This window comes from Podarcis gaigeae (genome assembly GCF_964106915.1).
Source record: "Podarcis gaigeae genome assembly, chromosome: 2".
Taxonomy (NCBI): domain Eukaryota; kingdom Metazoa; phylum Chordata; class Lepidosauria; order Squamata; family Lacertidae; genus Podarcis; species Podarcis gaigeae.
In genome coordinates, this window is record NC_139679.1 from 43,621,734 (window position 1) to 43,638,646 (window position 16,913).

Genomic DNA, 16,913 nt, shown 5'->3' on the forward strand with positions numbered 1-16,913 from the left:
AGTCCAGTGGACTCTGAATATTATTTTCTGTTGAATAAGTCTTAATCTTAGATCCATAGAGGCCATTTTTGTTGATTTTATACTTGACTCCATATATCATTTGTTATCTGTACCCCTAACTCTTCACTCCACTTTTGTCTTATCATATTCTAAGTCATATTTCTTCCTGTTGAGTAGGGTTTTATATAGTGCAAGTGTAGAGTTTTTGTTTTTGTTGTAGAGATTAAATCTTGTAGTAGCGTGGGTGTTTCCGATGCTGCTATAGCATCAGGGCCAAACTGCCTTTCCAACATATGTTTCAATTGGATGTATTGCCATTGTGTTTCACTGGTCAATCCATACTTTACTTGGGAAAAGACTCTTGACAGAAACCCCGGAGAGCCTCTGCCAGACAGTGAGGACAATTCTTGGCTAGATTGTCCAATAGTATGACTCCTATGTTCCTAAATGGAGGCGTGAATAATTGTCAGTGCTGGGCTGGATGAATCATTGTACTGACTTGGTAAAAGAGAAAACTTATATTATTATGTATCTTTTTCTTAAAGTTGATTCCCCCTTCCCCTCCAATAGTGTACCCATGCTGAGAGTCACTTCACAAATCTCATTTTACACAAACTAGTAAGCTGCAATTGGCTGGGCATTTCTGCTACATGTGCACATTCTTAAAATTGTGTGTCTCCTGTATAAAGCATGAAGGAGCCTTGAGCTTTCCCTGGAAATAAAGTGGTTGAAATGTCCTCTGCTACATTCCTAGAACATCTTTTAAAAATCTTTGAGAGAAATGTGTAACTGTGCAGTCTCACTGTCCCAGGTAAGTCAGCTTGAGCTAAGTAATGCGACACCCATGAACCAGGTGCAATATGTACTCCCTCAGGTGGAAGCCATGTTTTGTATCATGAGGAACCGAAAAGTAACAGAAAAGCAAAAGTGGTGTAAAGTCTGATTAATACAGCCACTAGATGATGTATTTGATGGCTAAATGTAGACGTTAGTGGTTAGCACAGGTTTTTATATTGGTGTGGTCGTTGCATGGGAAATTGGCCCTCTTTAGTGTGATACAGTTTTAGCCTCTCCAGTGCAGATTCTTAGATATTTGATTCCTATCATTGGTCAGGTCAGTACTGAGGTTTGACCCTTGTTTTTCACCTCTCTCTTTTACATGGAGCTTGCAAGTGAAAACCAGATCTTCCTACTACAGATAACAATTACAACATTTCTAAATGTACTTATTAGGGAATAAGCTCTATTGAGCACAGTAGGACTTACTTCTGAGTAAACTTGGATAGGATTGTGGTGAGTGTTTTGTAAAGGTAGATATAGGTAACGTGATTTTTAGACAACTATGCTTTTCTCAGTTTCAAAACTGGTTATTCAAAATTTTCATCTTGAACAGCACCATTCCAAACAGCATTCAAGTGAAATGAACCTGTAATGAATTCAATTCTCAAAATGTGATGTTTTCATGTCATCAGTTCAGAAACTCTTATCATGTAAACTTAGTACTATTGGGGAGGAAATTAAAACATTCATTTTAAGTGGGCAGCATAAGCTGTCTGTTTAATGTAGCATTTTAGAGTGTTTGCATTGTTTCACATGCATTATCTAAGTCAGGGGTCCTCAAACTGTGGTCAAATCTAGCTCGCCTGGGTCCCAAACCAGGTCCACCCGGCCATTGCAGAACCCGCCTCCGTCTTAATTTTTCTAGTTCCGACTTCAGGCGCAGCTGGAGGGCCTAGTAAGTGGGGCGCTGCTGGGCAGCAAAGGACAAGTCCTTCCCAAGAGAGAGGGGCTCCAGCAGGGGTTCTCGTTCCTTCCCCGCCCCAGAGACAGGCTCTTCTTGGTGTGCCTTTCCCCCTCTTGCCCCTCTGAAATCTCTTAGGGGCGGGAAGCAAGAGGCGCGCTGCCCTGGACCCAGCTGCAGCTCCCTTAGTTCCCACTCGCAGGCGCGGCCATCCTTAAGTCACGTGCAATTAACGCTTCCCCACGTTCCTCTTGGACTCTGTGTCTCCCTGCCTTGTGAGTGCTATGGGGGAGGCTCCTCGGAGGCAGTGGACGAAACCCATCAGCGCACAGGTTTCTCCTTTTGCTGCCCCTCCTGGGCGTTTGTGTGGGAAGAGGTGTGCATGGACAGACCTGTTCTGTAACAATCCTGCCTCCTTTGTTTTTCCTGTTTTTTTGTGCACTACAAATAAAATATGTGCAGTGTGTATAGGAATTCGTTCATATTTTTTTCAAACTATAGTCTGGCCTCCAACAGTGTCTGAGGGACAGTGAACTGGCCCCCTGTTTAAAAAGTTTGAACACGGTATTACGACCCCCTAATTACAGATGAGAAGCAGAGACTATGGTGCAAGTGTGGGGAATCTTGTTCAGCCCAAGGGCTGCATTCCTCATGAGCAATCTTTTGGGGGCCATGTGGTGGTGGTGGTAGATGGGGCCAAGGAAAAGGTGGGCATAGCAACAGACATGACTCTAAACTCTGTATAATGGGCTGCATTCCAGCCAAAAGCTTCCACGGCAAGCATAGTCCTTCCAGGCAAGCATAGTCCAAGGACATTCCACACAAACAAAAGCTGACAAGGGTGCAGAGTAAGTCCAGTGAGGAGGCGTGGCCTGGGAAAGTCCCACAGTCCAGATAGAGAGGCCAGGAGGGCCTTACGTTCCCCGCACCTCACATAATAGCTTAAGGCCACCTAGTGAATTTATGGCTAAGACGAAGATTTGAACCAGGGGCTTCATGGCACACAGCTACACTGCTGGTCCCCATATTTCACTACACTGGATATTAAGATTTTTATGTGATTTTTAACTGTTTCTCTTTTTCCCGTAAACTTGATACTTTAGTTGAATTATATACTTGGCCTAACTATAGTTAAGCAGACATATTTTCTAGAAATCAAAAGTGAGGCAAGGGTTAAGAGCTACCTTTGAGAGACGACTCTGCATGTTCTTTTCTCTTCGTTTTTCTTTAGCTTTTATCTTATTGTATCATAAAAAGCTTTATTAAAATCTTATGGGGAAAAGTGAACCTTTTCCAATGCCATTTTTGTGGGAAGTGTTTGTGATGGTGTTTTCCCCTTCTTTTGCGGAGTATTTACTCAGTTGTGAGGATTTCACTTGATCCTATCTAGCCAATACAAGTAACAGAAGGCTACATAGAGTGTCTGCTTGCTTTTGCAGACAAAAAAAGGCGTGAAGAGGAAAGCAGACACTACAACTCCAACAACAATAGACCCGGTTCATGAGTCCTCATCACTGCCCACAGAACCCAAGGCTGCCAAGACAGGTCCACGAAGAGAAAGCCGACCAGTGAAGCCGCCTAAGAAGGATGTTCCAGACTCTCAGCAGCATGTAGTAGAGAAGAGTAGCAGTAATAAAGTGTCAGAGCAATTAAAATATTGTAGTGGCATCATAAAAGAGATGTTTGCTAAGAAGCATGCTGCCTACGCCTGGCCCTTCTACAAACCTGTGGATGTGGAAGCACTTGGGCTTCATGATTACCGTGATATCATTAAGCATCCCATGGATCTGAGCACAATTAAAGTAAGTGTAGTTTTAAGCTGTGCATGTAGTCTTCTCTGAAAGCCAATACCCACACATCTATACACCTTGTAAGTTATGAAGGAACTGTACCTGTGTTTGCTTGTGCAAGCATGTGCTTGTTTACTGTGTAACTTTAAAATGTTGCTAGACTCCCAGCTCCCATCATCCCTGACCCTTGGCTTTGCTGGTTGAGACTGACAGGAGTTTGATTCCATTAATATCTGGAATGTGAGGGAGTATCTGTTTATATTATTCTTTGTGGATAGGGAGGCTTGATTTCTGATTTTGTAGTTCCTCTGGTTTAGACAAGTATTCTTGGCCCTTTTGTCCAATTACAGTATTTTCAGCTTAATTTCCACTAGAAGGGAGGGTTTGATTTTCGTCGTTGGATGCAAAAACAACTATGTATGCTGGTCTGTGAAAAATCTAGGTGCAGTTAGATGCACAAATCGTGATCAACCTTGGGATATCGACAGAGGCTGCAAAAAATAGCAGTGAAAGTGACTAGCTTTTCTTCTTCCTCTTCAGCAAGTCCAAAGTACTATCTTTACTGTGGAGGTGACACTAGCAAGTGATTAAGAAACCGTTGGCGGTTTTCATCTTTCAGTGAAAGAGCTTCTCCCTATAGTCAGACTTCTCAGCTTCACCACAAATAGGTTATTAATTTCATATCAATTTTAGTCCCACCATGAAGGGACTTCTCCTATTTGTAGCCTTTGCTCAGAGCTAGTATGCTGCTACCATAGGACTTTCCAGAACCAGCAGCAAATGTGTAAGCAATTGTACTACCAGGGTGGAGCTGGGGGACAGTTTTCTTGGCAGGGAGAGCACAGATGCTCAGAAGGTGTTCCAGAGCTCACCGTCAATTAATATATAAAGTCATGGGGTAGCACAGTGGGAAAGCTATGTAGTTAGAAATCAACAAAATAGGTTTTGTACACCTGTTAGTGCAGAAAATAATGGCAACTTTCTTGATGGAATAGAAAAGGGAATAGTAGAAAGATGATTAGGAGATGATGCCTCACTAATGAGTTGAAAGGCTGAATAGGATTTAAAGCTCTGATGACACATGTTCAGTATTAATACATAATAATAAGACTTGCGACAAAATGTTACCATGTAGAATGCTCCTTTTTAGGGTTCACGCCATGCTTTCTATGATATAGCACAACTATGGTAAAGTAGTCACCATCCCCATCTAATGGGTATACCACATTGCCACATACTCAAAGGGTACGTACCAAGACAAGTATGGGTTAAGCCCAAAAGCAGAAACTACAAGTCTGAATAGCCATAGGCATGTAATGTGATGAAATACAGGTAGATGGTTGGATTTTAAGCATTAGAGGGCCAGAAGCAGAATTAAATGGTCAAAGCCATTAAGAGTTTCTGGAGGATAATATAGGTGAGGCACAGGAGTTTGTTCTTAGCAGAGTTGCTCAGACTGGAGCCATACATAAGGCCTTATTTAATACCAGTAGCACCATTATTGGCTTCCAAGCTCAGCTATTTCATTTGCAGTTTCTCTTTCTGAGGCTATCAGGGTAACACTGCAGCAACTAAGTTTGATAGTCATTTCATCCATAAGAATTGGGAGGGGGGTGTTCGTTTTGGTTACTCCATTGACCTTCAATGGCTGTGCTGCTTATATAAAAATTAATACGGGAAGAAATTCTTCTGGCTTTTTCTTTGTCAAGTTCAGCTTAGGGCTGTGGAGTTCCTAGTTGGTCACCTTGTCTGTGCCTAAGGCTTTGCTGTGTGGAAGTGGGGAATGAGGATGAACTACAGAGAAGTAAACATTTTCTGTTTTTGTAAACCAGGCTTGTCAGAGGTACAGGTCTGCTTTTAAAAGTAATTATTAAGACAGATTTGACGTGGAGAGGGGGAATAAATTAATTGAATCTTGTTAATAATTATGGTGCAGAAAGGATAGGTAGGTGGAGGAATAAAGGGAAAAGAGGATGGATTGATGCAAAAGAGTTTCTTCATAAGTTAGACTTCCAGGGGGTGGTAGGGACACACCAACATGGTCAAGAATGCACTGGCTGGCTGTATTAATGTGGCTATCCCATATATCAGAGACATTGTGAACCAAATTTCCCCAAGATGCCATGTGTAGTTTTATTTGTCAAATGTGCTGCGTTTGTATCAGGACTGGTGCAAGAGATTGCGTCACCCAAGCTGCTGTTGCCCATTCTCTTCATTGCTGTGCTGGCTATAGCACCTCTCCCACCCCCCTTGGCTTTCTGTCTGTCTGTTTTGCTGCTACTTCAGGATGTATTGATCTGACATACAGTGGTACCTCGGGTTACATACACTTCAGGTTACAGACGCTTTAGGTTACAGACTCCGCTAAACCAGAAATAGTACCTCGGGTTAAGAACTTTGCTTCAGGATGAGAACAGAAATCGTGCTCCGGCGGTGCAGCGGCAGCAGGAGGCCCCATTAGCTAAAGTGGTGCTTCAGGTTAAGAACAGTTTCAGGTTAAGAACGGCCCTCCGGAACGAATTAAGTACTTAACCTGAGGTACCACTGTACAGACATTCACTCACTCACACATGTGATTACATTATGTTGCGGCGCCAACAAGGCTTCCACCTCTTACCTCCTTCTTCCCTGCCTAGTTCTAGGAAGGTCCTGGAGGGATCCTTACCTCCAAACAATGAATCTCAGATTGGGGTGGGGGCCCATGAAAACACATGTGGTGCTGCAGTTTGCTGCAGTGCTTAATGATACTAAAAATGGGATCAGGGAGCTTAAAGTTACTGCAACTCCCTCCAGTCTTAGGCATTATTAGCTGCCACCGCAAACCATGGCAGCACATGTACTTTCATGGCTACTCTGCCCAAAATGCTTTGCTCTGAGTGATGGAACTCCGCGCCCCCCCCCCCCCATTAGTTTTTCCTGGAGGGAGGAGAGAGCTTCAGCGAACAGGCAGCAGCAGGGCCAGCCAAGAGAGGTAAGCAGTGGGCTTCAGGTGGTGTAATTTGCAGTTGCCTCAGTTTGCCTAATCACTAATGGAAGGGCCAACCCAGATTTTCATTGACCTTCCCTTATAGTGGTAACATCCATCTTATTAGCATAGTAAAGAACTTAACATGCAGCTGTGGTGCAAGTACTATTCAAGTAATCTACTCCTGTAGGTGAGGAAAGATGATATCTTACTCTAATTCTTATCCCTATTTGTTTCTTGCAATAGCTGCCCCTTCTGGCTGCTAGGAAGAGGCAGTTCTCCTGAGTCTTACACTGTACTACTCAATGCATCTGGCCTGCTTTCCAAAGACAGGATATATAACTATGGGATTTTAAAAACTGATTACTTAAAAGATTTCTATGTTTCTGCAGTAAGAATGCCAACATTCTATGAATTGCTTTTTAGACTTCTTTTCAGAATGGGCAAATACCTTTCAAGGATCCACTGTGCTAGTGCACATATCCTATAATAGATTGCTCCCCACAACATTGAGTGTTCTGAGAAATTTCAGAGCAATGTAAACAGTAGTTTACTGCACACATCTCTAAAGTATAACCATTGCCTGTAATAAATCTTGCTGTAGCTTCCTTATGCATATACCCACAGACAGACACGTGATAGAAGTGCAAAATATTGGTTTCATTGTTCCATATTTTTCATATATTGTATTTGAAATATTAATGGCAGAATTTTATTTTTTTACATTTGTAGTCGAAACTGGAGAACCGGGATTATAGAGATGCTCAGGAATTTGCAGCTGATGTCAGATTGATGTTTTCCAATTGTTACAAGTATAATCCTCCTGATCATGAGGTGGTTGCTATGGCACGGAAACTGCAGGTAAAGAAAATATTTCTTTAAAATTAAGTTCTGTATTAAAATGTTACTTTTTAAGAGTTCAACAAAATCTAATTATCAGAAGAAAATACTGAAATATTAAACTAACATAAAACATGCAATTATAAGCACCAAATATATACATTACTCTAGGCAAAAAATATATCTGTAAAATATGCGTACACCATTTATTTTTCAGTAGCGTCCTGGACATGAGGCCTAGTTTTGAGAAAAGCTCAAAACCTGGTTGACAAACTTTGTGGGGAAAGAGGAGGAATGTGATTCTATTGAGTCTTCTGGCTTGTATCCACTGAGCATGGTATACTGGACTGCCTCTCTGCATTTGGAACAAGGGATACCACTGGTGATTCCACTTTGGGGGAAGTAGTATCCTAAAGGTGGTTGCCGAGTGGGGATTAATGTATATATTGCTTATTGTATTTCTCCAGGATGTATTCGAGATGCGTTTTGCTAAAATGCCAGATGAGCCTGAAGAACCTGTGATTCCAGCTTCCTCTCCAGTAGTGGTGCAGCCTCCACCCAAAGTGCCCCCACCTTCATCCAGTGATAGCAGCAGTGACAGCTCCTCTGATAGTGACAGTTCATCTGATGATTCTGAAGAAGAACGAGCTCAGCGGCTAGCAGAGCTCCAGGAACAGGTAGTCTATTTATGCCTCTGAATCTGCATCACCTTTGGTCCACTTAACTGCAGTTTTCAGGTTTGGAGTAAGGATCTGTTCAGTTCCCTGTATACCCAACCATGTGCAAAGTCTTGGTCTTCTGGCCCACATTGGAGTTCATTATTTTGCAAGCCTGCAACTTGAGACTTCAAAGGAGGAAGAGAACCCAAAGTTCTCAGATCTGTAGCAGGTGAGAAGGGAGAAAGTGAACATATGTTCTTTATAGCCAGTTGTCATGAGCTTTTTATCCCAGGACTTACAAGAATCAGGCAGAGTTTACTTTCACACATTCCTCTTGAATGTACTATTGAATTCTAGTGTGAAAAGAGACTAGAATCACTTTGGGTCTATAATTTTTGAGTGGCCTGTTTGACTGAGTCTTCCTCCCAACTTTGGAGCTAGAAAGCTGCTGGGACAATCTCTGCCCACCTTTCTAGCTTCAAAGTTGAAAGGCAGGATTGGTTGCTGACTATGGACAGCACCACACTTTTTGCTTTGTAAGTGAAATTGTTGAAACCTGAGAGTCACACTCTTTGCACTGTTGATATGATGTGAGGAGAGAAGAAGCATGGGCTAAAGGAGAATCTTGACCTTCCATGGCTGTGTCTTAATTGCTTTAGCAACTAGAGTTAAACACTTCCTTGTTTCTTCCTTTCCTGCTCAATAGACAATATTGCTCATGTAGAATGGGTGATCTTGATAACATTACACACAAAACTCTTAGTAAAAAAAGCAGTTAGATGGGCACCAAAGTAAGCAGAGGGATCAGCACCCCCATTTTTTTTTGCAAGGGGAGATTAAGATGAAGAGATCAGAACAAAATTGTATTGATCTTTATGTCCACTCCTTAGCTTAAAGCAGTGCATGAGCAGTTGGCTGCCCTGTCCCAGCCACAGCAGAACAAACCAAAGAAGAAGGAGAAAGACAAGAAAGAAAAGAAAAAGGAGAAGCACAAAAAGAAAGAAGAAGTAGAAGAGAATAAAAAAAATAAAACCAAGGATCCACCACCTAAGAAGGCCAAGAAAAATAATGGCAGTAACAGTAACTCAAGGTCAGCCTTCTGTGTTCAAATCTATAGTTTATTTGATTTGTTTGGACTGAAGAACAGGTGTGTTGTCAGGATTATGGCAAAACTTCCAATACTTCAAATATCTAAAACCTCTAGTTGAATTCACATTATTTTCAACCATATAGTATTATGAAAGTAAAACTCTAGTTATACAGCACTACCATTTATTTGAGCTTACTTGGCTTTTAGGAAAACTAAATATGTACAGGATTTGGTTTTAGCAGATCCTTTACCTGATACAAAGGCTAACTTCAGCAGTCTCCAGTTTGGGCTCTAGATTTTTAGGAGCAATTGAGGACTTTTTGCATGTTAGAAAACCTTAGTATCAGTAAAATCATTTCAAGCAGTCCTTGAACAGGCTGCTGTGTTGGGAAATTGTAATTATGAGGCTGTATCTAACTAAGTTGTGCTTGAGTACACATTAAAATTAATCTACCTAATTTAGTCATGTCCATTAATTTCTATGGGCCTATTTTTGTGGATCTATTCAACCCATGATTTATATTGATATATTTGTTTTATATAAGGCCTATATTTTAAGTTGCAGAGTGCCCAGTGAGAATTGCATGCCTTTCCATTTTAGAGTGAAGACATAAATTTCTCTAAACTGGCTCCTGGAGTTTTGTCAAATGTGTGTGTTCACTGTGGAATAGGACTACGTTTTTTAAAAAAACCAGAAACAAAGTTTAGGTTTAAATATAATTAACAGTTAGCTTTTTAAAATAATAATAATAATAATAATAATAATAATAATAATAATAATAATGATGATGATGATGATGATGTTGAGCTGCCAAATGCTATGAGGAGCAAATGGAAGTATAGAGAGTAAATAGGTGTGGAGCAAATTCTGTCCCACTGAGTGGTTCTTTTGGGTCTCTGTGCAGTCCCACTCATGGGGTTTTGCACCTGCACAGAGCCCACTCCAGGAACATTCTGGACCTCAAGGTATAAATGCCAGTCTGGATATCTATCAGGTGATGACCTAATTTCTATACTAAGTTTAAGTCATCTCCTTAATGTGCTGTGGCACCTTCAAGAGTGTAGTCTCTATTGCAAATATAGCACATCATTATCTATGCTATTCCTCCCTTACCCACTTTCATAACAAACTAAAATTGTATTTGCATTCTGCAAATACGAGTTGCTCCCCTGTGATTTTCTTCTTCTTTTGCTATATGTCATTTTATATGTACTGTTATTTTGCTGAAACAGTAATACTTTGCATTTATATAGCCCCCTTAGTATTCAGTGATTTTCATATATATTATCTTGGTAATCCTTACATTAACTCTGGAAAAGAGGTCATTATTGTTTCCAAATTGCAAGTGGGTTGAGGGTATGAGATGATGGCTTGTCTAAGGCCACCTAGTAAGGCTATATGACTAAGGTAAGATTTGAACTGTAAAGTTATTGACTTTCAGCTTAGATTATTAGGCATTTGACTATACCAGATTTCAGAATGTAGTAGACAATGCTAACAAATTGCAAACATAATTAACAACACACTTTAGAATAGCATTTTGCTGTCTGTCTAAAATCATTGTTTTGTAAAATAATGCATTAATAATTGTTTTTTAAGTAGTAAGAAGGAGCCTGTGACTCTGAAGAACACCAAGCCACCTCCTGCTTATGAGTCTGAGGAGGAGGAGAAATGTAAACCAATGTCTTACGAAGAAAAGAGACAGTTGAGTCTGGACATTAACAAACTCCCTGGCGAAAAACTAGGCCGGGTTGTCCATATCATCCAGTCAAGAGAACCCACGCTGAAAAACTCCAATCCTGATGAGATTGAAATTGACTTTGAGACATTAAAGGCGTCCACATTGCGGGAGCTGGAAAGATATGTAACATCTTGTTTACGGAAAAAGAGGAAACCTCAAGGTACCTTTCAGGCCCAGAGCAGTTGTGTTACATTCCAGCGCTGTGTATTAAATCTCTTGCCACTGTATAGAGAGATGGGGGAACATATTAGTATTCAGGCACTATAAACTTATGCAAGGAAAAAGCATCCCTCATTCCGGAGTTGCGGTCATTCCAGCAAATGATGGATTAGATTAGTAATAAAGAATAGATCTCAGTTTATAACTATATTACAAATATTTTCTCTTTAAACAGCTATAAAAACTGAAAAAAATAGAAACCATATTTCTATTTTATGTTATTGTAGCCTATTTTAACTGTTTTGTAAAACCTATGAATGTTTTATTTATTACGAAACTGTTCACCACAACCAGACACAAAAACTTTTTTTAGTTGCAGATAATATTTCTAAGACCATAGGTTGGTATCTTATAAAGCAATGAACCAAGGCTCTATGATACTTCTCCATTGCTGGAAATTATTAAAAGTTTTTGTATTAATAATTGACTATTTTCGCATACACATTATTCAAAGGAAGGACAAACTTTCTAAAAAAAGGTGCCAGCAGAAAATAAATGCATTTTGAAGTAGTTATTACTTATTTGAGAAATCTGACAGTTTTTGAAAGGTTTCTCTTTTTGTATCTAGAGTCCCATTAATTCTGCGTTGTTTTTAAAGGACTATATAACAAGGCAAACTTTTCTTCTACATGTTTTATGTTGAAGCCTTGGAAAGAAAAAGGACAGCATGGCAGCACATTCGCCCTGCCCTTTTGAAAGTATTGCTTCATTTAGAACAGTTAAAAACGTATCAGTATGCACAAATCTCCCACAGGAAAAAGAGTAGCAAGGCCATAGTGTTTAAGGGGAATACTGCATAGCACAAGAATGGGTTCTGGATTATATTCTTATCCAATGACAATATTGTGCTATTATCTTGTTGCAGCAGAGAAAGTGGATGTAATTGCTGGTTCCTCTAAAATGAAGGGGTTCTCCTCCTCAGAGTCTGAGAGCACCAGTGAGTCCAGCTCCTCCGACAGTGAAGATTCAGAAACAGGTTAGATGCAGATTATTTATAGACTCAGTCCTATACCTGTTTCCTGTATAAATAAATATGTTTTTAGTATGGCTTCGTCTTCTTAATTTTTTTATTTTTTATTTGGTCTTTGTAAAGCAGTATATAGAGTATATTTTCTGTATACGAAGCTTACCCAGTTTGGATCCAACGTTATAAAGAGGGTATCACATCTGATTGCTTCAAAATGCACTGAACAATGCTTTATTAATTTAGGATGGCAGAGCCACTTTATAATTTGTGCTACGGTACCATTTTATGTGTCTGATGGTTCAAATCCACAGCTTTAAAAAAAAGAATATTTTCTAAACTGGCTTCTCATCTAATAAAGAGTAAGATACACTTTTATTAGTGAACATTCAGTCAGCTTGCCAGAAGGTAGATACAGTGTATGATCGTGTAATGGAAAGATGGCATTGAGAAGTTATTGGAAAAAACAGACTGAATGCAGGGCAATCATCGTACTGAAAAGCTTTGTTATTTCTGATTAACATTGCCTCAGTATATTTTTGCTGTTAACTTTGAGAGCTCTTACAGGTTTCATTTGATACTCCTTATGTGACCCTAAAGTTGTTGTTTTTTTATTTGAATGATGCACTTAGTTTCATGCTAACAATCAATATTTTAAATTATTAAGTATGGCAGAATAAAATTCTGTGCACTCTTTGCATTAGACCTGCAGTTCTCGCATGAACTGCAAAAGCATTTTACAGTAAGTTCTTCAAAGATTGACTTACCTTAAGGTTTTAGTCATCAAAGCCATAGGCTGGATCCAGACTTTGGATTCAGCAGTCGGTTCCTTCTGGTGGAGAGCAGGGAGGTGATTTTTGTCAATTACATCCTTCTCACTGTAATCCCCATTGCCACTTGCCTGTGGAATTGTATGAGATGTGGTGCAGGGGAAGGTGTAATCATATTTTAGGATAGGCTTGCACATTAGTGTGCTGAGGGTGGATGGGGAAAAATTGACATTTTCAATTAGTATAAGCAGTAATATTTTTACTGACCTTTTCCTATGTTTAAAATGGTAAATTGTGTTCAACTGAAGTTCTAGAAGACACTGTTCTGTGTCACAAAGGGAGCTTCTATAGACTGCAAGAGGCCCATTCCTAGTATCTATATACATATGTGAAAAGGCCCTCGAGTTTGTTTAGAGATAAAGATGAATGATGATGATGATGATTCCTAGGGTATTTTTCCCCCATGTTGGCAGGAATGATAGGAATTTGGCTATGCAGATAATAGGACAGCCAGATGCAAAAGAGGACAAAGGCTCCTTCCTGCATTTTTGACAACTGCATAGAAGGAATTTTAGTTGGTGTACCTTATCATGCAATCTACACCTGCAGAACTTCTCTCTTCTTCTGCAAAACTATTAAAGGTGCATGAGCTGTATTCTCTCTTGCATCTGGTTGCCCTAGCAGGTACTTTTCAGAAGATGCTTTTAAATTAAAAATTATTTTCAGATTTATTTGATCTTCCATGTTTTGTTTTTTACTCTGTTCCTTGGACTGTCTTGAATTTCAATAGCAAGCTTCTTTAAATGGCAATTAGACTAGGTTTTCTGTGAAACAAAAATGCTCTACCAGTTTATATGTGAGCAAGGTATTTTACAGTATGTTTGATTAAATACTTTATTTGTGTTGTTCTTAAAACATAAATTTATATGATTTAAATGCTTTCCTTCATATTGATCAGAAATTGGTACTAGGAGATGTTCTCCAGCTCTTGATCAGCCCTAAAACAAAGGTCCCTGACTGGTAGAAGAAAAAGGTCTCATTTTAACTTGTCCAGTTTGTTTTCTCGAAGCAAGCTTGATCTCGTTAGAGTGAATTTAACTTAAGAATTATCAGTGTTCATAGTAGACATAAGAGTAAATTGAAGTTTTCCCCAGAACATTCATTTTAATGCTTTAAAAAACAAAAAACAAGAGAGGCAGAAAGCTTGGTCTTCATTTTACTATCAGGTCACAAACCTTGCTAGCAATGCTTGTATACAAGAATGTATTTAGTTATCCAATCTGAATGATATTTATGCCTACCCAGCTGCCTAATAAGCATAATATATATGAATGACTCAAAAAACAGTGGCATATTCCTGCTTTTCTCTCACCAGTTGTTAGATAATGCTTATAAAAACAAGTGGCATAAACTCTTTTAATTTAAAAAGCAGTTTGGGAATCTGGTGAAAGCATTTCAAAAAGCATCTATCTGTGATGTATACTTGGTATTTTCCCTCTGGGAGTCCCTTTTTTAAAAAATTGCAAAATTCCTGTTGCTTTTTAAACTCGGGGGATGTTAAAAAGTTTGGTGTTCTCTTTGACAAGTGCCAAGAAGAGGTGGGTATGTGGAGGTGCTACAGATACCATGACCAAAACAGGCAGTAAAAAGAGGAACTTCTCCACAGTGGAACACAAATTATGGACATTCCATCCTAGATACATCTTCCCCGTTTTTATTTATTTGCAACAGTTTGACTCACTGTGTTGGTTGTTTTAATCTGCTATGGGTTGTTTTTTATAAGCAACCTTCAAGATGTCTATAGTGTGGGGGGCAGGGTTATCCTGGGATGCCTCCAGTGTATTACTTAATATTTTAATTCTGCCTGTTTTTATACCTGTTTTAGTTAAAAACATTAACCATGCCTGAGGTAATAGAGTTCTACGTATGCAGAAACTCTGTCGTACTTTTAAAAGTTTGTAAAACTAACAATTGAGACCTTATACCAATTTCACATTAAAATATTGTAGCGCAAGGTTATTTCAGAAGTAACATCTGATTTTGAGGTTGAAGTCCACTTTAGGGGATTTAAGTTTAGTTTTGTAATGCATTGATTGCCCATACATGTTCTTTGTGCATGTTTGGTTATACGCAATATGTCATATACCAAGTATAAAAAGGAAGTGTGGATTGTGTCCAATTAAATCATTGCACATACAATATGACTTCTGTGACTACAAGTGAAACCACCCCCCCCCCCAGCACTCCCAGTCAGCTCCAGGAGTTCCCCTGGGCCTTCAGAGCAGATTGGGAGAAGGAAGGGAAGGGAAGTTCCATTATTTTCATGGAAGTCATTCTGCATGTGCAGTGATTTAGTTGCATATAACCCATTGATTTCTTCCACAATCATCCAAATCAATAGAGCACTTTATACTTGGGGAGGGAAAGGGATTTAAAGTGTTGGGGAATCCCTGTTGCACAGAAAAATCATATAAGCCATAGGAAACAAATTTATCTAGTGGCATCAATTAGCCATCATCCATATAGGTGAATCCAACTAAACACATTTGGGATTTTTGCTGCATTAGAAAGGTTCAAAGAGTCTAATAATAAGATAGATCTTTCTTACCAATATTTGAATTGTTTTAAACTTTTACTTATTAGGCTTGTTAATTCTATCCAGCAGTGTTGCTCTGATGACGGTGTCTGTCAACAGAATAGGAAGGGGAGCAATGTTCATCAATTCTCCTTCCTTCTCTGCTGATCCCTCCACACCTGTAAATATCTTCTGTCCAAAGGATTTCCCAACCCTCTGGGGCAGGTTTTGGGAAGGCAGTTGCAGAGATGGATCCAGAGTGTCCCATCTACAGAAAGAACTGAGTGGGGAGGAGGCAGCTTACGCTGATTCCTCGTTCAGTCGCTGCCTCACCTCCTGTGCTGTTCTGGTAACGCTGTGGAGCAGCTTACAGGGGGCTGGCTGCAGGAGGGAGGAGAAATTTGCAAAACTTGCTTCACGCCCAGAGGGAACTCCACTCACAGGAGCTCTAGGTCCCATAAAATATGTATGGTTTTAAATCAGATATAAAACAAGGCAATATTACCTTGGGTTTGATTGTTGTAAATGGCTTGTAGAGGTATCTTAACCTCTTGATCTGTGCTGCTGGTGACAGATGCCCATCTGCTGACCTTGCTGTCTCCACCCATGGAAAACTTAGCAAGTGGAAAGCTAGCACGGTGGTGGCCTCACTGGCGGTAGAAAGCATAGGGCCCTGAAATGGGGGGGGGGGCAGAGTTTGCCATGGATGTGCTTAGATTCAAAGCTGCTTCATTTCTCTGAAAGGGACCTCATCTAGGCCCCTTACCCAAATCAGTCTGGAGCTGGCATAACTAACCCCTCATTATCAAAACAGGGCTCTTGAAATAATTAAAGCACTTTCAATTTTAGCTGGACTTTGATATGTTGATGCTTTTTTATTTTTAGTGAATTCTTCTTTCTTCTTTTGTCTTGACTTGCAAACAATAGACTCTTGTTACATGAGCCTAGTTCTCAAGATCCAGGAGGTGAGGATCTAAGAGCAGGTTCAGACTTCAGGTGAAGAGTAGATTCAGTTGAGAATTCACCCTATGTGTCATAAGTGGTCTCAGTCCACAAGAGAAGCAAACTTAACTATGAGGTACTCCATCATAGTTTAGACTAGTGCTTATCTGAACCTGAGGAGGAAGAAGAAAGAGGATTGTATCCAAGTAAACTCTGAGAGTAGAGCTACTGAAATGATTAGAGCTAAGTTAGTATGAACTTAGTTGGCTACAACCCAGAGTTTGCCCTGTCCTTGTAATTAGAGTATGTTCTTGCTTGAATGAGCCTTCAGTGTTCTTCAGTAGCATTTGATATCTTGGAATAAATTAGAGAACCTTCACCAAATGAATTTACAGTAATACTTTCAGTGTGACCCCATCTGACAGCTTTCTCAAAATTGCTTTTTAGTTCTAGAACCTGTGCTACAGGAAATGAGAAACATTTCCAGTTAAATATGTTGAACTGTGAAATTTTCAACAACAGATAAACTTCCAAATGTCATGCATTGTGGCTGGCTAAATCTTAGCATATGGTAGACAAGTATCTTTTTGCCGTTTGCTTCTTTGTCGTCAAGCTG

At 39.7% G+C, this 16,913-nt stretch overlaps 1 protein-coding gene and 1 long non-coding RNA gene across 12 annotated transcripts in view; one reads left to right on the top strand and one right to left on the bottom strand.

Annotated features, from left to right (window-relative positions):
• The window catches only part of BRD4 (bromodomain containing 4), a 71,235-nt gene that overhangs the window by 34,628 nt on the left and 19,694 nt on the right, over positions 1–16,913 (top strand). For 6 of the 9 annotated variants that reach the window (XM_083726019.1, XM_083726024.1, XM_083726022.1 and 3 more), the window contains exons 7-12: positions 3,181–3,543; positions 7,229–7,357; positions 7,804–8,013; positions 8,886–9,085; positions 10,686–10,987; positions 11,912–12,022. In XM_083726019.1, the coding sequence (XP_083582145.1) occupies positions 3,181–3,543; positions 7,229–7,357; positions 7,804–8,013; positions 8,886–9,085; positions 10,686–10,987; positions 11,912–12,022 (1,315 nt within the window). The remainder of the gene's footprint in view (positions 1–3,180; positions 3,544–7,228; positions 7,358–7,803; positions 8,014–8,885; positions 9,086–10,685; positions 10,988–11,911; positions 12,023–16,913) is intronic. The other 3 variants (XM_083726025.1, XM_083726026.1, XM_083726027.1) reach the window with 1 other exon arrangement.
• The window catches only part of LOC310838559, a 36,855-nt gene continuing 27,077 nt past the window's right edge, over positions 7,136–16,913 (bottom strand). The window contains exons 3-5 of one of the 3 annotated variants that reach the window (XR_014561035.1): positions 10,992–11,049; positions 8,046–8,215; positions 7,136–7,351 (exon numbers count right to left, since the gene is read on the bottom strand). This is a non-coding gene — a long non-coding RNA (uncharacterized lncRNA). Of the gene's footprint in view, positions 7,352–7,909; positions 8,216–10,991; positions 11,050–15,860; positions 16,029–16,913 lie in introns of all 3 variants that reach the window. The other 2 variants (XR_014561036.1, XR_014561037.1) reach the window with 2 other exon arrangements.